Source organism: Apodemus sylvaticus, chromosome 8, assembly GCF_947179515.1.
Source record: "Apodemus sylvaticus chromosome 8, mApoSyl1.1, whole genome shotgun sequence".
Taxonomy (NCBI): Eukaryota; Metazoa; Chordata; class Mammalia; order Rodentia; family Muridae; genus Apodemus; species Apodemus sylvaticus.
The window spans coordinates 26,745,573-26,768,228 of record NC_067479.1 but is presented as its reverse complement, the minus strand read 5'-3'; the positions used below and the strand labels follow the sequence as shown (position 1 = coordinate 26,768,228).

General features: G+C 46.1%; 1 protein-coding gene across 3 annotated transcripts in view; it reads left to right on the top strand.

Moving 5' to 3' along the window:
• The window catches only part of Pibf1 (progesterone immunomodulatory binding factor 1), a 182,155-nt gene that overhangs the window by 132,528 nt on the left and 26,971 nt on the right, over nucleotides 1-22,656 (top strand). For all 3 annotated transcript variants that reach the window (XM_052190803.1, XM_052190804.1, XM_052190801.1), the window contains one exon: nucleotides 4,395-4,479. In XM_052190803.1, the coding sequence (XP_052046763.1) occupies nucleotides 4,395-4,479 (85 nt within the window). The remainder of the gene's footprint in view (nucleotides 1-4,394; nucleotides 4,480-22,656) is intronic.

The window sequence follows — 22,656 nt, the reverse complement described above, 5'->3', positions numbered from 1 at the left end:
AGAAACAAATTTCTTAGTTCTTATATTTTTAATTAATGTTCATTTTAATTTTCACAGTGGCTAATGGCTATGGTATTGAACTATACAGCCAGCTTCTTCGTCTGTGAAATTGGTGTTAACATCCCTAATTCATTATTCATTATTCTGAGTATTAAGATACAATTTTTATGATATACATAGCATAATATCTAAATGTTATAAGTGATTGCCATTATTGGTATTAGATATCTAACTCTTGACAATTCAGTGTGTTGATAATTATCTTAAAAATGAGAATGTTGATTTGCGCAAAAACTATAATTATAGCAACAGTAATCATAAAGCTAACTCAGTCGTGGGATTAGCTACAGAATATACCTTTGAAACAGGCTCTTACTGTTGTGATCATAGAAGGAAAAAGAATATGCATAAGAATATGTTGTATGGCGGTGTGGGGGAAGGGTGCGCCTGGCGGGCCCATGCCAAGGCCTCTCTTCCCCCTGAGGGACCAGACACACGATGGTATAGTATAGAATAGAGTTTGTGTAGGGCATGGGGAGGGGGTTAAAGGGGTAGTAGAGGCAGAAAAAGGCAGAGAGGAGAGAAGTAGAGGCCGCCCATGACCACATGGAGAGAGGGGAGAAGGGAGGAGAGCCAAAGAGGGGTGAGAGAGAATAAGAGAGACAGGAGAGAGAGGAGGGGCAAGTAGCCCCTCTTATAGTGGGCCAGACCTATCTGGCTGTTACCAGGTCTGTGGAGTGGAGCTTAGACAGAATCCTAACAGAATCCTATGTAGCCGTGGCTGCCCTAGAACCTGCTACCTAAACCAGGTTGTTCTTGAGCTCACAGACCCACCTGCCTTTGCTTCCTGGGGTTGGGATTGAAAGAGTGTACCACCATGCTCAGATTACCACAGTACTGTCTCATAAATTCATAGTATGTGTTAGCTGGGCGGCGGTGGCGCACGCCTGTGATCCCAGCACTTGGGAGGCAGAGGCAGGCGGATTTCTGAGTTTGAGGCCAGCCTGGTCTACAGAGTGAGTTCCAGGACAGCCAGGGCTATACAGAGAAACCCTGTCTCGAAAAAACAAAAAAAGAAAAAAAAAGTTAACAGACTCTGAACCAATATTTGGTGAGAAATGATACCTTGATCCCAGGTGAAGCACCTGCCATCCATTGTGAAAAATCAAAGTAGTGTGATTGTGGTGTTGGACAGCCTGCCTGTGCACATGTGTAAATGCTAAGGTGGACCCTTCAGAAGCCAGTGACTGTGCCAGAGACATGGCTCAGAGAGGTAATGCTCACTGTGCCAACGCAAAGCCATGAGTTCACATCCCAGTGAGCACCCTAACAACTAAAAGAACTACATGTGGCCAGTCATGTGTCCCTGCAGTCACTGCTGTGGGGATGCAGTACGGAGGTTACTGGAGCTGGCTGGCTGCTCCAGCTCCAGGCTTAGTAGGAGACCACCCAGGGGATACAGCAGAAGAAGGAGAGGAGACCTTATCTCTTCCTGTGGCTTCCACGTGGGCACATACACTGGCCCATCTCTCTCTCTCCCCCCACCCCTCTCTCTGTCTCTCTCTCTCTCTCTCTCTCTCTCTCTCTCTCTCTCTCTCTCTCTCTCTCTCTCTCACACACACACACACACACACACACACACACACATTAATAAGTTCATGGTCACCCTCAGCTATGTAGGAGCTTGGGGACTGCCTGGGACACATGAGACCTTGTCTTAACAAAGAACTGAGTAACTTCATTATTTTCTTTGAAAATTAAATAATACCATACTACCCTTAACCCTTACAAGTTTAAATATTTACAGTTTATTCAGGCAAGCATTCTACCACAGTGTCATACCACCAGACCTATTATATACGGTGTGCTTGGTATCCAGAGAGTTTAGAGTAAATATGTACTGAAATAAAATCATCAGAAGCATGGCCGAAAGCTCACATTAGGATATTGCTAGTAACTCCTTTGAATTCCCCTGTCATTAAAGTAGTAATCTATTCTAAAAGTAGCATGTCTGTTCTCTGCAACACCACAAGAGACAGGCAGTCTGGGAAATACAGTGCAGTGCGATCTCTACTTTGGATCTGAGAGAACCATGAAAAGAGAATGATTTGCATACGTTTTCTTTCTCTGCTGTCTGTCAGCTCTCAGTTTATTCTTAACTAAGTAGTTAGAAAAGAAAGCCTACATTGTCAACTTCTCTTACAAGGCTAAGCTAAACTATATTGATCCAGGAAGTTAAGGTACAATATATCAGGAGTATGTTTTCATATAGCAGGTGAGACAGAGCCATAAACATGAATTTCTAAGTAATAATTAACAGCGAAATGAACAATTATGGCTGTAATATACCTTTCCAGATAGATGCACTCATAAGGAGATTTGTAGCTTTATGAGTCACACATGCAAGCTTTCTATTTCTAAAAGTTTCCATTGTTAGAAACTATGGCTTTTGAAGACTAGATTTCTACGTGCAATCAGTGCCGTCAGGACAGTGGCTCCCGTGAAATTTTAGAAATGCCTGTATTATAGATGGTGTGCCTTGTGACTTAAATATATTACAGCCAGGCTGTCCCCAGATCATCCAGGCACAGAAGTGTGGTCTGAAGCCTCCATGTTGCTTGGGATAAACTGCTCTTTCAGATGCAGCACGGGTCTGCGTTATCCCCACCCCGCACAGCTTGGATTCCACAGTGTGGCTGCTTTGCTGTTTGATTGTGGAATACTTACTTTATTCCTAAAACGTTAAATACTATAAACAAAGCCTTTCTAGAAAATACCCAGTGAGCATCCTTTAAGTTCGTCAACAGTCCGTTGGCATTGTACTGCACTTTATTTAAATTGTGCTTATTAGTGTTTGGACCGAGACAGAGAACAAGCCTCGCCTGAGCGAGTGCGTGAGCCTTGCATGTGCGGAAGAACGTGAGCACTCCTTGAGTAGACCTCGTTCTGTTGACTGGATTTACATTCATTCTGAGGAGTGTGTATCTTCAGATAAAATATAAATAGCCTCAATTTTGAGCATTTCAGCAATGTCAGATGCTTACCATGCTTCAAGCCTGGCGGAAGAGCATTTCATTCTTTTCCACTGCTAGGCTTAGTAGGATCCCTGGCGCCTACCTCTGCACGTCAGTTTGTTTTTCTGCCGAGCTGCCTGCTTTATTGGCATTTAATTACTGTTTTCCTCTGATGCCTGTTTTTCATCTAAGTTAGTAATAGTGTACAGCACTTATGTAGAGTTTGATGTGTTCTGCGCTTTGTATAATCATTCACTAGGTAATTCGCATATCCCTTTGACATCCTTGAGCAGTTTACACTTTTACAGAAGTGCAAACTAGTTTCAGTGGAGCACTGCCTTTGCATGGCTCAGCGGAGAGAATGGCACAGTGGGAAGCCGGTCTGAACTGCCCCAGCCTCTCCTCCCAGGGACATGGATTCCCCACCGAAGTTAACTTATTCCCGAGTAGGTGGGAGGGAGTTTTTTGTTTTTCTTTTTTAAATCCTTTGATTTACCAATTTTTCCACAATGCTCATTATCTTTCTTTATGTTCAAAAAGACCCTTCTATTATTTTGCTAATTGATAACTTTTCATTAACTATAACCTAAAGATGTCTTACAACAAAATGCATTTATTAACTTCATTTCACCCTTGCAAATTTTTGTCTCAACATTTGAGGAACTGTGCTACTTTGATTGATTATTGTTTTTCTCAATTCTTACAGAACTGGTCACATAGATTGTTTTTACTAAAGTTGTTATATAGACTTTTCATTTGATTCTTCACACTAATTTCTGTACATCAAATAGTAAAATTACAGATAATATAGAGCAGTGCAGCAGTGCTCGGTCATTTCTTAGAATATCAATATGGCCTTATAATGAGCAGTGTCATAAATCAGGACTTATCAGGTGAGAAAAAGAATAATGAAGACATAGAAATTGAAGAGGAAACTAGGGATTTAGACACAAAATGATTTTTGCAGTGTTTACAGAAAACTGATTTATTTACATTATGTATTTCACAATTTACAAATTATAAAATACTATTGTGCTAGGGATAAATGTTTCAATTTTGCTTCTAATATCTTGTTTCAATGTTTCTCCATGTATATATACTTGCTTTTTACCTCCTTTCAACATTTCAGAAGTAAGCAGTCAGTGGAAGAGTGCTTCTGTGCCCACAGCAGGCAGGATAGTCCAACTGTCAGAAAGACCCCCTGCGCAGTAGCTGAGAGAGGCTCATCAGCGAAGTGGAGCAGGGTCTGTGCGGTCTTTACTGACTACAGACCCGACTGAGCTTCAGTTCTAGCCATCACACTTATGTTTAGTCATTTTATTTTTCTCTTAACTAAACTCACACAACATGATCACTTTTTAAAACTTGGGTTTTTAACAGCGACTTAAATAAAGAAAAGTCGGCCCTGCTGCAGACGAAGAACCAGATGGCCCTGGATTTGGAGCAGCTCCTCAGTCACCGCGAGGTACTCGTCCCTGCTGTCTGTCGCCTTGAGCATTTGTCAAATGCATGTTGGGGTTAAGATAACTGGAGCCTGGTGTCCTGTGGTCATCAGTGGCTTCTGTTTGTAGCTCACTGTCATCTCTCCATTTTTATTACATTTGATTTGTGATGTACTTCAGTTTTAGAGCTAACTCACTCCTGGAATGTGTTTCTTTGTTCTATCTCAGTCCTCAGTCACTGATTGTACATCACTTAATCACTAGCTGCTTTGTTTGCTTGTTTGTTTGTTTGTTTGTTTGTTTGTTTTTCCGACACAGGGTTTCTCTGTATAGCCCTGGCTGTCCTGGAACTCACTCTGTAGACCAGGCTGGCCTCGAACTCAGAAATCCACCTGCCTCTGACTCCCAAGTGTTGGGATCACAGATGTGCACCTCCACGCCTGGTGCTTTATCTCTTTATTTCTATCACAAGTTTCCTCAGTGTTCCTCTGTCTTACCTTCACAGTATGCCCAGCCTTAGTATGCAGTAGACATTCTAACCTTTAAAGTTCAAGTGCTTCTTTGTTGGCTTTTTCCTGTTGTTGTTGTTGTTGTTGTTGTTGTTGTTGTTGTTGGGGGCAGCCTGATGAGTCTGAGCCCCACGCTCTCTAGCCAAGGATAACTATACACTTCTGATCATCCCTCTTCCTAAATGTTGCTCACCAAATGGTTTTAATTCTTTGAGAAACTAATCTTTTAAAAGATTTAGTTAGTTAGTTAGTTAGTTAGTTAGTTAGTTAGTTAGTTAGTTAGTTTATGTATGTGAGCACACTGTTGCTTTCTTCAGAACAGGTCACAGGATCCCATTACAGATGGTTGTGAGCCACCATGTGGTTGCTGGGATTTGAACTCAGAACCTTCTGAAGAGCAGCCAGTGCTCTTAACCATTGAGCCATCCCTCCAGCCTTGAAACTATTTTTTTAATTTATAAACTTTCCTACAGTATATTTTGATCATATTCACACCCTTCTCCCAGATTCTACCTTCTCTCCTGACCTCGGACTCTTTCACCCTTCGTCCCTACTTCTCCCTTCCACCCTTCCTGTCTCTTTAAATCTCTTCAGTCCGTGTGTGTGTGTGTGTGTGTGTGTGTGTGTGTGTGTGTGTGTGTGTTTAATTTTATTGGATATTTTCTTTATTTACATTTTGAATGTTTTCCCCTTTCCAGGTCTCCCCTTCTATATTTTTTTAAGATTTATTTCATGTACACTGTAGCTGTCTTCAGACACACCAGAAGAGGGCATCTGATCCCATTACAGATGTTTGCAAGCCACCATGTAGTTGCTGGGATTTGAACTCAGGACCTCTGGAAAGCATCTTAAACCACTGAGCCATCTCTGTAGCCCCTCATTCAGTCTGCTTTATACTGGCCAGTGATTTTGTGGTTCTCATGAGATTTATTAGAAAATATAAGCAGGACAGGTATACAGCACAATTGGTAAAGTGCTTCTCTGGTGTGCACAGGCCTGGGTCTCATCACCAGCACCAGGTCAAGCTGAGCATGGTGCTGCTCACCCCTAATTCCACCACTCTGGCGAGGCGCAGGGTGCACAGAAGCTCAAGGGCATCCTTAGCCACATAGGAAGTTTGAGGTTGGCCTGAGGTACATGAGGCCACCGTACCTTACACACGCACACAGTATGACTTAAACTTTGGGGGCATTAATTCCCCTGTTTCTTTTGGCAAATAAATGTAATTGTTAACTACTACCAGTGTCAATATGTAAAATAATCTCACCTCCCCAAAAAACTCCCTCATGCCCCCTTTGAGGTGACTTCCTTTCTTTTCCCCTGACCTGTGCCTTAATGTCAACCTATTTTCTTTACCTGTAGTTTCACCTTTTATAGAAAGTTATGTAAATTACATCAGCAACATGTAGCATTTCACAACTGCCTTTTTTTTAATTACCTGAGATCTACACCATGTTATCCAGCTGCAGCATGGTACGCTGATCCACTCACCGCTTGACAGCTATTTGGGTCATGTTATGGGACATTGAAGCTTTTAATTTACTCTTATATTAATATGGCAATTTAATATACAAGTTATAATTTTATATCTGGATTATGACTGCATATTTATGTTATTTGTTTGTATGTTTCATTTTAAAATATCAAATCTACAGATAAAAAACACTCTAAAAAGTTGTAGGCAGGTATTTGTCCAAACCATGGGCCTCTGTTTCCCTTGGATGCATGCTAGAGCACAAATGTAGGATGAGCATATGTTAAGAAACCACCAGGGCTGGAGAGATGGCTCAGTGGTTAAGAGCACTGACTGCTCTTCCAAAGGTCCTGAGTTCAAATCCCAGCAACCACATGGTGGCTCACAACCATCTGTAATGAGATCTGATGCCCTCTTCTGGTGTGTCTGAAGACAGCTACAGTGTACTTACATATAATAAATAAATAAATCTTTAAAAAAAAAAAAAAGAAAGAGAGAAACCACCAAATGTCTCTAGGGTGAGTGTGCTCTTGCACTTTATATTGCAATAATAAGCATTCCAGTATCTCTGATTCCTTACCAACATATTGCTAAATGTAATGATTTGTCTTAAAGCATTTTTCCAGTGAGCTCTCTTAATCATTGCTTCTTTTCAACAATGTTTCTATCGATTTTATTTTTCTACAACAAGAAGTTTAAAAAGAAATCACCGATTTATGAGATTAGCAAAGTTGCTTTCTAGTGTAGAAAAGTCTGTCACCTATGTGGGAAGAAATCTCTGAAAGGATGTTGTCAAGCAACTGGATACTGTTGCTGGAAACAGTTTAAAGATGCATGTCCTAGAAGTGGTGTTGGAGGAGTAGGAGGGTTGTCTTTGCTGGAGGTGGGGACAGGGCTGGAGAGTTGGCTTCGTCCAGAGCACTGGCTGCTCCACCTTGTGGGCTCGCTTCCTGGCACACCTGTGGGGCTGCTCACAGCTGCATACTATTCCAGTTCTAAGAGTTCTGACATCTTACGGCCCCTGTGGGCAGCTGCATGTCTATGGTGCATATACAGTCAAGCAGGCTTAAGATCTCTCAGATAGTGGGCACAAGAGTAAAGCCCATGGCCTGGGCTACCGCTCTCTGGGTGCTGAGCGGAAAGATGGAGAATTTACACAAACTGGCCTAAACAATGAAACTCTCAAACACTAACACAAAGCAAGCCAGGGACAAGAAGGTAGTACCGAACTGAGTTTGTTTGTTTTCTTTTCTTGCTTTTTGGTACAAGCTCATGTACCCCAGGTTAGCCTCAAACTCACTTTGTAGCCAAATGTTGAACTTATGATCCTCCTGCCTCCACCTGCTAAGTGCTAAGATATCAAGGTCTGCTGCCATGACTAGTTATTAGGCTGCTGGGACTCAGGACTTGGTGTGTGCTGGGCTGCTCCAGCTGTGCCCGTCTCAGCCTCTGGCCTCCATCCAGTTTAAGACAAGCTTAAGTCCCTTAGTGACAGATGGCAGAGCCTCTTTGCTGATGCTTCTTTTTCCTTCTGGCGTTGGGTGTTCTAAGCCTTCTCCATCAGTACAGCCATCACCTCTTCCCTGGAATTCTGCCTTTGAGTAATTACTCCTTCACTATGGAAGCCTGAGTTATTGCATGTGTGTTTTTAAATCTGAATGTGTAAAAGATCATAACCAAAAGTTTCTGATCCATCATAAACCTCTATATGACTTTCCTTTCAGAATGGTGAGTCTCAATTCTGCCTCAAGAATTAAAATTCTTTAATTCTAAAGAATTATGCTAGACTTTGAAAATGATAGAAGTAATTTTATTTCTTTATTTTATATGTCAAACTTGAAGCCACATTTTTCAGGAGTTCAAATAAAGCTAAAAAGCTGTGAACCAAAATAATCCATCTTCCCTTGGGTTGTTTACCTAGACACTTAGTCACAATGACAAAAACCTGATTACCAGCACCCAAGGTATTGGCATACTTCATACTAGTGAAGGCCCTGGGGAAATCATTTAATATTATATCATGACTTTAATTAACTAAATTTCAAAAGTTTAAAGTAATGATTCAGATAGAAAACAAATGAATACTTCAAGTTCCTCAGATACTACTCTGAGTTAGGGCTCCAGCTTCACCTTTCAGCCGAGCACTGTCTAAAGTCCCTGTGTGCCTCTGCATGGCCATGTACCGAGAGTTACAACCAAGTCAAACACTGACAGCTGCTGCTAAGTGAGAAAGGTGCCAAGCTGGGCCTATTGTCTCTAAGACATGACCACACAAAGTTCATTTTCTAAGTTAGCGTTACTGCAAAACAATTCCCACTCAGGTAAGTCTGCTATAGAGGCTGGGGTGTGGCTCAGTTGATACAGTGCTTCCCTACCATACCCGAGGCTCCATATGTAATATCCAAATCGTCATAAAAACCAGGTGTGGAGGCATTTGGGAAAAAGAGGCAGGAAGATTGGAAATTCAAGACATTATCAGCTACATAGCAGGTTCAAGGCCAGCCTGGGCTATATGAGATTTGACCCAAAAGCAACAACAAGAAAAAGTGTGTCCTCTCATCTTACAGGAATTTTTAAAATTATATATTGGCCTCTTATGATAATAATTGTTTAGTATTTCCATTCTTACATAGTTGAGTATATTAGAGGTGTATGGAAGATGATTTTTTAGTCTCAACTTCTTTATGGAAAATCTGTATGTGAATGCAATTGGGTGTCAGGTCATGTTTCATTTCTTTATTCAGTGAGACTAAAATGCAATCAAAGACAGGGTGTCTCAAAAAATTCCTTCCATCAAGGCAAAATTTATTGTCATGATCAAGATTTATTGTCATGATACAATCTCTCCATTTGGAAAACTACTCCCGAATCTATTAAGCTCTGCCGCATGGCTTAGCCCTCACTGCACCCCACTCTGTCACGGGCCCTAGTGGCACAGTTGACGCTGCTTATAAGATTGAAGCAGATGTACCAGACGGTCAGCTCATGTACTGCTGAAACTAAGAAAATGCATGTTTCCCCTTGGGGGGAAAAAAGACAAGTCAACTTTTAGTCCCATTTAGACAAAACAAAAACAAAAACAAAACAAAAAAACACATGAATTATTCTTTACACTACTTATACCCTTCCTTCCTTCTTCAGAAGAAAACAGTGTACTTAATTTTTTGTCTAATTGCCAGGAGAACTCCTAGCTGAACATCTCACCCAGGTATTGTCATTTCCCTGTCTTCTACTTCTGTTGCTCTACAGTGTCCTCTTCTATTTCCTTTACAGCAAGTCATAATCTGTTTTACCTTTATATGTCTTCATTTGCCCTAGGATTGACACCAGATGATACAGCTAAAATAAGAACCTTAAGCAGTTAGGTTTACAAAGAAACATATAAAAGGAAACGAATGGGCCCTGTTCTGTTCTTATTAGCAGTAGCAGGGCTGAGAAACTGGAGGTTGGAAGCACTGAGTAAAGGAACTGTGACCTCTGGGACCAGCTGTTCCCCTGAGAGTCACCAAGAGTCACTTAATTCTCCACCACTTCCTTCCGTTAATATTGCCTTAAGAGAAGGAGAAATATAATCACGTCTGAAAAGTCTGTTTTGGCTTTTCTTTATTACTGGAGTGTTCATTTGTCTGTCTGTCTGTCTGTCTGTCTGTTGTGGTGCTGGGAGTTAAGCTCAGAACCTCACTTCTTGAGGAAGTGCTTTATCATTGAGCTAAGCTACACCTCCAAGCCTTTAATGCTGCTTTTCTCTCTCCCTCTCCCTTCATAATATATATTTATATTTTTAAATATATATATATATATATACATATATATATATATATTTAAGGGCAGATCATAGGTCCTCATAAATAAACTCTTCAGAGTTGGAAGAATGTCTTTAATTGACTGAACATGTATTTTGATACTATCCCAAGCTTAAGGCACTGGTGTAAAAGCCTTTTTCCCATAGCCTTTGGGGTTACAGTAAGGACAGTGGTAAGATCCCCACTTAGGAATTTATTCCAGAATTTCATTGGAACTAGATTGCTGGTGGTGGCCTGAGTCAAAAGTAGACTGATTTAAAGCATATCACAGTACTTAGTGATGGATTTAGGGGCTGATGCAGAGGGAGGAATGAGAGTGGATGGCCAGCTGTTGACTTGATCCTAGGCTGTGATGGTAGAAGGAAGAATAAACTTGGGGAAGAAAGGTAAATATCTATGTGGATATATCCACTTCAAGGTTAAAACATGGGCTGGGCAGTGGTGGTTCACGTCTTTAATCCCAGCACTTGGGAGGCAGAGGCAGGCGGATTTCTGAGTTTGAGGCCAGCCTGGCCTACAGAGTGAGTTCTAGGACAGCCAGGGCTACACAGAGAAACCCTGTCTCGAAAAACCATAAATAAATAAATAAATAAATAAATAAATAAATAAATAAATAAATAAATAAATAAATGAGTTTTTTTTAATTCTTTTTTTTTATTCGATATATTTTTTATTTACATTTCAAATGATTTCCCCTTTTCTAGCCCCCCACTCCCCGAAAGTCCCATAAGCCCCCTTGTCCTCCCACCCACCCCTTCCCATTTCCCCGTTCTGGTTTTGCCCTATACTTCTTCACTGAGTCTTTCTCTTTAAGCCCAAGAGAAAACTCATTTAGAAATAAAGGTGTGAGGCACAGCATAATTTTTTACATGGAAACAGATTAACTCATGAGAGTACATAAAAGAGGTGCATGGCAGGATCCCAGAAACACCAGCATGGACGAGCACTCACACAGCACCTGAAGGGCATTGGGGGTGGGGGGGAGAAGCAAGCCGAGAAAGCACAGGGAATGTCACTGAGAGCAGAGGATGCTGTCAGCACCAGCGCATGCCACCAAGAGATCAGGCCAGGTTCTCTGAGGCTTCTGTTCACCCTAATGTCACATTCCACCACGTCTGTCCTGACATGATGTGCTGAAACTTCTAAAATGGCCATCCAGTCAGTAGTTGAGGATTAGCTGGTAATGGTGGCCTATTGTCCTAGTTCTTAGGAGTCTGAGGCAGGAAAGTGGAGCAGTTCAGCACCATCATGGGCTGCATACTAAGTTTAAGGCCAGCCTAAAGTACATAGGACAGTCCTGAGAGGGGGAAGGGGAGGGGAGGAAGAGAAAAAAGAAGAGGGAAGGGCAGGGGGAGGAAAAGAAAGATGGTGACCCATGACTGTTTCCTAGCAGTCAGGAGGCAGAGGCAGGCAGGTCACTATGAGTTCGGTCTAGCCTGCTCTGCATAGTGATTTCTGCATATTGAGACCCCGTCTTAAACAAAAAACAAATCAGAAAGAAAGGTTCTCACTTCTATCAGGCAGCTGGAGTGGAAGCAGCCAGATAGTGTGGGTCAGAGAATATCTCACTGCAGCAGCAGACGGCAGCAGCCCGTCTCAGCTCACCAGCACATTGAGGATAAACTGTGGAGGACTCGTGAATCCATCAGCATATCCACAATAGAGAGGACTCAGGGAAAAGCTGCCAAACCAATACAAAGACAAGTGGCAGGCAATACAATACCACTTAACCTTTCCAGGACACACACATACACGAACACAAAGACCACCACTTAGTCTAACTTGGCATCCTCCAGCCAAAGGAGGCCAGAGCCAAAGCATTAAACCATCTTTTATCAGTTCCTCTCCTTTCCCCTTTACCCACGCCCTTAGCTTTCCACATTTGCAGTATCCTGACTGAGTGCCTCTGCTCCCAAAGATACCCTTAGGAAAAACAGGACTGCTCACATTTGTGAACTGGCAAAGCAGTTTTTACAGTTCTGGTTCTACTGATTTGTATCTTTTGGGTATTTTAAGACTTTTATTCTATAGCCCAAGCTGGCCTCACACTCACTATAGAGCTAGCCCAGGATGGCCTCAAATTTAGAACAATCCTCCTGTCCAAGTATCTCAAGAACTAGAATTATAAACATCAGCATTTGTGTTTAAGACTTGATCTTAGTATTTCTTATGCATTCTTAAAATCTTTGAGTAGTAACCATACTAACTGTTGTGATCATAAAAAGAGAAAGAGGTTAAGAGAATATGTTCTACAGCGGTGGGGAAGGCAGTGTCTCAGTGGGCCCATGCCTCCCTTCCCCCTGAGGGACCACACAGAGAATGGTATAGTATAGAATAGAGTTTATTCAGGGCATGGGGAGGGGAGTTAAAGGGGTAGTAGAGGCAGAGAAAGGCAGAGTGGGAGAGTAGAGAAGCAGAGGCAGCCATGACCACGTGGGGAGAGGGGGGAGGGGACAAGAGAGAGGCTAGGAGAGTGTGAGAATAAGAGATGCAAGAGATATGGGGGGGGGGGGGACTGAGCAGCCCTTTTTATAGTAGACCAGGCCTACCTGGCTATTGCCAGGTAACTGAGGTGGAGCTTAGACAGAATCCTAACGTTACCCAGTTTTGGTTTAATTAACAAAGAAAACATTAAAAAGAGGTGATGGCAAAGCAGAAATAGAGTCGCTGTGGTATCGGCTGCTTCATCCTGACATTGGGGGTGGCGTGTCTCTGGGGAACCTAGAGAAATGGGTAGGGGGGGTGTTTGTCCAGTCTCAGGAGAATTGGTTACTTCCTTGTTGTCCCGGGTCTGTGGAGCCATCTGAGGATAGGTCAGAAGAACAGGTCCAGTAGAAGCTGTCTGTGTCCAGAGAAGCTGAGAGGAGATTGGAGCATCTGAAGGTTGTTCTCTGGAGCTGTCCTGGATGTAGTAAGCACCTGGACTTGACAAGATGCTGAAACATATTAGTATAGGGAGGGAATAAGATTAAGTACATTCGGGAGAAAGAAAAACATTTCTTAAGATGTACAGTTGGAACCCAGAGGAATTCCACCCTTTGGAATAGGTATAAGTAGGAAGTTTGGGCAGATGTACTTATCTGGACAGAGCCTATTTGGTCCATGAGAGCTAGATCTGGGTAGGTTTCCTGTAGCTAACAAGTTTACTAAAGAGATAACATGAGTAAACCACATGAACAGTCTTTAAGATGAGCCTTTTGTGGAGCAGAAGGAACAAGTTGGATCATACAGTGGAATATTTCTTTTAATTTATTTATTTTATGTATATAAGTACACTAGCTGTCAGTCACACCAGGAGAGGGCATCAGATCCCATTATAGATGGTTGTGAGCCACCATGTGGTTGCTGGGAATTGAACTCAGGTCCTCTGGAAGAGCAGTCAGTGCTCTTAACCTCTGAGCCATCTCTACAGCCCCGGAATATTTATTATTAGAGTTAGGCAAATATATAGGCACTCAAATAATGTTAGAACAGTGACATAACAAGAAGAGGAAATATGAAGCATTTAATGGAAACAGATTTTAGGTAAGGAGATAACTGTCTGTCAATGTAGTCAGAAGTCTGAGGAATAAACAATAATTTAGCAGTTATATTATTTTTAAAAAATGACAGATTCCAGTAGCCAGCAGTTCTCTGTGGTCTCCACAGCAGCTTGAGCTGTCAGTCTGTCTTTTAAGCACACAGGAGACGCGGGGCTTTTTCTCTGTGGAATAGATATGCATGACATGAGAAATGGCTTACCTCAGCCAGGCGGTGGTGGCGCACGCCTGTAATCCCAGCACTCTGGGAGGCAGAGGCAGGCGGATTTCTGAGTTCATGGCCAGCCTGGTCTACAGAGTGAGTTCCAGGACAGCCAGGGCTACACAGAGAAACCCTGTCTCGAAAAAAACAAATCAAAAGAGAGAGAGAGAGAGAGAGAGAGAGAGAGAGAGAGAGAGAGAGAGAGAAATGGCTTACCTTTGTTCAGCTAAGTCATTTGACTCAAGGTATCCGGTCTTGTCCACTGTGTTCTTCAGTGATTATTATATCACATACAATCTAGGCAGCATCCTGTAGCAGTGTCTACATCTTCTGAGACCTTGTGGGAGAAACTGTTAGAGGCTTTGGGGAACTGTCTCTCATAAATTTAATAATTAACAAACTTCTGACAAGATTGAGTGTGAGATAGAATAGCAGTAGGCAAGATAGGATAGGAATGAAAATCTTAGAATAAGAGAGCTCTGGCTTGGTAAAATCATGGTGACAGAAAATGAGTTTGTCCAGGCAGATTTAGGCCTGTGACACAAACTGAGCACATAGGCTATGGGAACAAGCCAGGGGTGTGGGAGCGAAGGTAAGGCTTGGGCCTTTTATCATTTATCAGATTGCTGGCAGTATGTGTGAAGATCTCTTAAAATATACGGTCAAAGACAATTTGGCGCCCAAAGGGTAAGAGGGAAGTAGGAGGGAAGTTACTGAATAATCTGTACCAGTGTCCTAGAGGACTTTTAGTATCAGGGTTAAGGCCAAGCTAGAAATTCAAGTCATCACAAGTAAATCTAGTGGCCCTGCGACAGTTCCCGGAAATGTCAGAAAGCAGTCCAACCGGGTCCAAGATTTTTGGCAGGTGCAAGAGCTCAAGGGAATTTTAGATTGCTTTTGAAAGGGGAAGTCACCCAAGGGCTCTATGTCCTAACATGAATGTCAGCCAGGAGTCCAGTCGAATGGACTGGGTATTGAAAGCCAGCCCTTAGCCCAAAAGAGGCTGGCCAGGCCTTATCTGGGCGTAAGGGTCCCTCCCGTCAGCAGGAGAAACACTTTACCAGTTGCTATGGCCGGTGTGTGTTTATGGGATTCTGCAATCTGGTAACAGAAGATGTGAATCTGTATGACAGAGGTGCACCCGCTGCAGCAGGCAGCCGACATGCAGGTCTGTTGCCGCTGCAGGGCAGAACTTCCTACTAGCAGCATAAAGAAAATCTCAGCCAGCAGTGGGTGGGGAAAAGGAAGAACCTAAAGTCTCTTGTTTAGTATTGTAGCAACATGCTTGTGGCCCTGGCACCACCCTGTGACAGGAGTTGAGGGAGCAGAGCACAAGCTGCCTGTCTGGAGAATTGGAGGGGGGCGGGAGGCAGAGTCCCAGGCGTGGCAGAGCCAGTAGCCAGACCTCCTTTTCCAGCTAAACCAGCAGGTCACAAATAAGAGGGGAAAGGAGAAAGATAACAGACTGACCCATGAGCGAGACAGGTGAGGGTAACCAAGCCTGGCCTGGAGTTCTCAGCTGTGAGAAAGAGGGGGAACTCTCACCTAAAGGAAAAAGTTCTAAAATGAAGGTCAGTGAAAAACTGAATGTCTCCCATCCTCGAGGACAACACAGGTGTAGCTCCAAGTTCAAGAAATACCTAGGATCATGCCAACAGTTACTCTGACCAGTTGGGGACGGGGTGCTTATGAGACCGGGGCTACTGAGCATAGTTGTAGCTGCATGCAAACCTGTATGTAAACCTGCAGAGTTTCTGGATCTAAGCCACAGCACCAATGCTATGATCATAAAAAGAGAAAGAGGTATGAGAATATGTTCTGTGGGGTGGGGAAGGCAGTGTCTCAGTGGGCCTGTGCCGAGGCTGCCCTTCCCCCTGAGGGACCACACACAAGATGGTATAGTATAGAATATTCAGGGCATGGGGAGGGGAGTTAAAAGGGCAGTAGAGGCAGAGAAAGGCAGAGGGGGAAAGAGTAGAGAAGCAGAGGCCGGCGGCCATGACTACATGGAGAGAGGGGGGAGGGGAGGAGAGCCCAAGAGGGGACAAGAGAGAGGCTAGGAGAGTGTAAGACTAAGAGTGCAAGAGATGTAAGAGAGAGAAGAGGGGCTGTGCAGCCCTTTTTATAGTAGACCAGGCCTACCTGGCTGTTGCCAGGAAACTGGGGTGGAGCTTAGACAGAATCCTAACACTCAACAGCTATCAAATAGCGTTAGAAACTAGCACTTAATATGATTCTCATTTCCTCCCCATCCAAAATGGTTTCTTTCTGATTACTGATAGCCTTTTAACTGGGAAACTACAGAAACTGATGTACCGCAGAACAATTTCAGTGAGCTGTGTGAAAGTAGCCATATAAAGTCATGTATGGAAGGTTGGTCTAGCACAGGGCTACTACTAAAACCCAAGAAATGATTACTGTAGCTGCAGCAGCCTCTGCTCATCAAGTGTGTGAGGAATACAAGCATTTGTAGAACATCTAAGACCTAGCATGTCTGCAGTCCCTGTTAAGTGTTTCTGTCAGCAAAGTTTGTGGGATACCATGGTCACATTAACTAGTCTATAACCCAAATTAATCAATCACTCCCTACCAATCCCCTAGAGTCTACAAAGCCACACTGAGTTGAGAGTTGAGGTGACTCCCATTGCCCTAGCTAACCCACTTCTGGTGGCAGTGCATGTCACCTAGCAGAAGGAAACAAACCCTGCAGTTAGGCAGCTTTCTAAAAGTGAAGTCACAGTATAATTATCATTTCTCGGGTATGTTTATGTTCCCGGAGTCTAACTCTTACATTCTTTGTAATTTCTCGGAAGATATCAGGGGCATTTCACATCCCACATGCCCCTTGGGCACTCTACTTCATGAAGGCCCCCACAAATTGCATATTTCTGTTTGTGTGTCACCCTTTTTGGTTCATACTTCACTATGGAAAGTTCCTTAGCAATATCTTGTTACATTGTTTCCTCTTAGACACCTATTCAGTTACCTTTTACATTCAACATGACTGAAAAAAAAAAAAAAAACCACCAAGTAGGTAAGCTAATATTCCTTTAAATGAAACCATAATTGCTTTTCAGGCTTGTGCATTTCTAATCAACAATAAGTGTGCTTGTTACAAGTTAAATATTAAGTCAGTAGTAAAACATGCAAAACATTAAAATTAAACAAGTGTAAGTGAGTGGTAAAGGAAAGAATCTCTATAGTGAAAAGCTATAAAATTTGCACGTACAGTACCTAGTAGTTGCCTGTAAGGTTGCTTGGGTTGGTTTGGCTTTGTTGTGGTTTTTGTCTTGGTTTTTTTGTTGTTGTTGTTGTTGCTCTCCTTTTTTGAGGGGGTGGGTCCTTTTCGAAGGTCTGGTGGAACTCTGAGCAGTGCTTATGGACTGCCAATAAGATGCATCCTCTGGCCCACACAGAGTTAGATTTTTTGCCACGTAAAGGTCTGTGAATTCATGGCGTAGGATATTCAAGGGATAAATATATCTTGAGCTGTTATAAGTACAATATCCTTGTACTTAGTACAATATTCTTGATGTGAAAACATTTTAAACTCTCTTTAAGATATTTTCACGTCAAGGATATTGTACTAAGTACCCTATTAGAGAACAGTTACAGATTGTTTCCAACCAAGTATACCTGGAAAGAGGAGACAGCCATGTCAGGCTCTGCGTCACCTTCGTGCCTTTTGTTCATCCCATCTCAGACTCTTTTTGTTTATGGCTAGACATGGGCCTGGAACCCCAGCTGTCAGGACAAGAGGATTGCATGGATTGCAGCCTGAGCAACTTAGTTAAAGCTTGCACCGCAGTGCAAAGCGCTTGTCTAGTATGCATAAAGCCCTCAGTCAACCCCTAGCACCACCACAAGATAATAATAAAAAACTGACTGAAAAAGATTACTTCCTGAGAATAGCCATCTTTTCTAAATAATATTTGATATTTAGGGGATAGTTTCATCAGTAAAGTGCTTCCTCTCAAGAATGAGGACCTGAATTCAGTCCCTAGCACCCTAATAGAAAACCAAATAAATAGCAAATGTTTGTATTCCTAGCACTGGGGACCTGGGATTGCCGGGCCAGATGCAGTATGTTTACTCTTTGTGTCTTACCACACAGACCCTGTGCACACACAGTCCCTCACTGCACACAGACCCTGTGCACACACAGTCCCTCACTGCACACAGACCCTGTGCACACACAGTCCCTCACTGCACACAGACCCTGTGCACACACAGTCCCTCACTGCACGCAGGCCTCCTGTGCACAGACAGTCCCTCACTGCACGCAGGCCTCCTGTGCACAGACAGTCCCTCACTGCACACAGACCCTGTGCACACACAGTCCCTCACTGCACGCAGACCCTGTGCACACACAGTCCCTCACTGCACGCAGACCCTGTGCACACACAGTCCCTCACTGCACGCAGGCCTCCTGTGCACACACAGTCCCTCACTGCACACAGACCCTGTGCACACACAGTCCCTCACTGCACGCAGGCCTCCTGTGCACACACAGTCCCTCACTGCACAGAGACCCTGTGCACACACAGTCCCTCACTGCATGCAGGCCTCCTGTGCACACACAGTCCCTCACTGCACACAGACCCTGTGCACACACAGTCCCTCACTGCACACAGACCCTGTGCACACACAGTCCCTCACTGCACACAGACCGTGTGCACACACAGTCCCTCACTGCACACAGACCCTGTGCACACACAGTCCCTCACTGCACGCAGGCCTCCTGTGCACACACAGTCCCTCACTGTACACAGACCCTGTGCACACACAGTCCCTCACTGCACGCAGACCTCCTGTGCACACACAGTCCCTCACTGTACACAGACCCTGTGCACACACAGTCCCTCACTGCACTCAGACCCTGTGCACACACAGTCCCTCACTGCACACAGACCGTGTGCACAGACAGTCCCTCACTGCACACAGACCCTGTGCACACACAGTCCCTCACTGCACACAGACCCTGTGCACACACAGTCCCTCACTGCACACAGACCCTGTGCACACACAGTCCCTCACTGCACAGAGACCCTGTGTACACAAAGTCCCTCACTGCACGCAGGCCTCCTGTGCACACACAGTCCCTCACTGCACACAGACCCTGTGCACACACAGTCCCTCACTGCACACAGACCCTGTGCACACACAGTCCCTCACTACACACACACCCTGTGCACACACAGTCCCTCACTGCACACAGACCCTGTGCACACACAGTCCCTCACTGCACACAGACCCTGTGTACACACAGTCCCTCACTGCACGCAGGCCTCCTGTGCACACACAGTCCCTCACTGCACGAAGGCCTCCTGTGCACACACAGTCCCTCACTGCACACAGACCCTGTGCACACACAGTCCCTTACTGCACACAGACCCTGTGCACACACAGTCCCTCACTGCACGCAGGCCTCCTGTGCACAGACAGTCCCTCACTGCACACAGACCCTGTGCACACACAGTCCCTCACTGCACACAGACCCTGTGCACACACAGTCCCTCACTGCACGCAGACCCTGTGCACACACAGTCCCTCACTGCACACAGACCCTGTGCACACACAGTCCCTCACTGCATGCAGACCCTGTGCACACACAGTCCCTCACTGCACACAGATCCTGTGCACACACAGTCCCTCACTGCACGCAGGCCTCCTGTGCACACACAGTCCCTCACTGCACACAGACCGTGTGCACACACAGTCCCTCACTGCACACAGACCGTGTGCACACACAGTCCCTCACTGCACACAGACCCTGTGCACACACAGTCCCTCACTGCACGCAGGCCTCCTGTGCACACACAGTCCCTCACTGCACACATACCCTGTGCACACACAGTCCCTCACTGCACACAGACCCTGTGCACACACAGTCCCTCACTGCACACAGACCGTGTGCACACACAGTCCCTCACTGCATACAGACCCTGTGTACACACAGTCCCTCACTGCACACAGGCCTCCTGTGCACACACAGTCCCTCACTGCACGCAGGCCTCCTGTGCACACACAGTCCCTCACTGCACACAGACCGTGTGCACACACAGTCCCTCACTGCACACAGACCCTGTGCACACACAGTCCCTCACTGTACACAGACCCTGTGCACACACAGTCCCTCACTGCACACAGACCCTGTGCACACACAGTCCCTCACTGCACACAGACCCTGTGCACACACAGTCCCTCACTCCACACAGACCCTGTGCACACACAGTCCCTCACTGCACACAGACCCTGTGTACACACAGTCCCTCACTGCACTCAGGCCTCCTGTGCACAGACAGTCCCTCACTGCACGCAGACCCTGTGCACACACAGTCCCTCACTGCACACAGACCCTGTGCACACACAGTCCCTCACTGCACACAGACCCTGTGCACACACAGTCCCTCACTGCACGCAGGCCCTGTGCACACACAGTCCCTCACTGCACACAGACCCTGTGCACACACAGTCCCTCACTGCACACAGACCCTGTGCACACACAGTCCCTCACTGCACACAGACCCTGTGCACACACAGTCCCTCACTGCAGGCAGGCCCTGTGCACACACAGTCCCTCACTGTACACAGACCCTGTGCACACACAGTCCCTCACTGCACGCAGGCCTCCTGTGCACAGACAGTCCCTCACTGCACGCAGGCCTCCTGTGCACAGACAGTCCCTCACTGCACACAGACCCTGTGCACACACAGTCCCTCACTGCACGCAGGCCTCCTGTGTACACACAGTCCCTCACTGCACACAGACCCTGTGCACACACAGTCCCTCACTGCATGCAGACCCTGTGTACACACAGTCCCTCACTGCATGCAGACCCTGTGTACACACAGTCCCTCACTGCACACAGACCGTGTGCACACACAGTCCCTCGCTGCACACAGACCCTGTGCACACACAGTCCCTCACTGCACGCAGGCCTCCTGTGCACAGACAGTCCCTCACTGCACGCAGACCCTGTGCACACACAGTCCCTCACTGCACACAGACCCTGTGCACACACAGTCCCTCACTGCATGCAGACCCTGTGCACACACAGTCCCTCACTGCACACAGATCCTGTGCACACACAGTCCCTCACTGCACGCAGGCCTCCTGTGCACACACAGTCCCTCACTGCACACAGACCGTGTGCACACACAGTCCCTCACTGCACACAGACCGTGTGCACACACAGTCCCTCACTGCACACAGACCCTGTGCACACACAGTCCCTCACTGCACACAGACCGTGTGCACACACAGTCCCTCACTGCATACAGACCCTGTGTACACACAGTCCCTCACTGCACACAGGCCTCCTGTGCACACACAGTCCCTCACTGCATGCAGGCCTCCTGTGCACACACAGTCCCTCACTGCACACAGACCGTGTGCACACACAGTCCCTCACTGCACACAGACCCTGTGCACACACAGTCCCTCACTGCACACAGACCCTGTGCACACACAGTCCCTCACTGCACACAGACCCTGTGCACACACAGTCCCTCACTGCACACAGACCCTGTGCACACACAGTCCCTCACTCCACACAGACCCTGTGCACACACAGTCCCTCACTGCACACAGACCCTGTGTACACACAGTCCCTCACTGCACTCAGGCCTCCTGTGCACAGACAGTCCCTCACTGCACGCAGACCCTGTGCACACACAGTCCCTCACTGCACACAGACCCTGTGCACACACAGTGTCCCTCACTGCACACAGACCCTGTGCACACACAGTCCCTCACTGCACGCAGGCCCTGTGCACACACAGTCCCTCACTGCACACAGACCCTGTGCACACACAGTCCCTCACTGCACACAGACCCTGTGCACACACAGTCCCTCACTGCACACAGACCCTGTGCACACACAGTCCCTCACTGCAGGCAGGCCCTGTGCACACACAGTCCCTCACTGTACACAGACCCTGTGCACACACAGTCCCTCACTGCACGCAGGCCTCCTGTGCACAGACAGTCCCTCACTGCACGCAGGCCTCCTGTGCACAGACAGTCCCTCACTGCACACAGACCCTGTGCACACACAGTCTCTCACTGCACGCAGGCCTCCTGTGTACACACAGTCCCTCACTGCACACAGACCCTGTGCACACACAGTCCCTCACTGCATGCAGACCCTGTGTACACACAGTCCCTCACTGCATGCAGACCCTGTGTACACACAGTCCCTCACTGCACACAGACCGTGTGCACACACAGTCCCTCGCTGCACACAGACCCTGTGCACACACAGTCCCTCACTGCACGCAGGCCTCCTGTGCACAGACAGTCCCTCACTGCACGCAGACCCTGTGCACACACAGTCCCTCACTGCACACAGACCCTGTGCACACACAGTCCCTCACTGCATGCAGACCCTGTGCACACACAGTCCCTCACTGCACACAGATCCTGTGCACACACAGTCCCTCACTGCACGCAGGCCTCCTGTGCACACACAGTCCCTCACTGCACACAGACCGTGTGCACACACAGTCCCTCACTGCACACAGACCGTGTGCACACACAGTCCCTCACTGCACACAGACCCTGTGCACACACAGTCCCTCACTGCACGCAGGCCTCCTGTGCACACACAGTCCCTCACTGCACACATACCCTGTGCACACACAGTCCCTCACTGCACACAGACCCTGTGC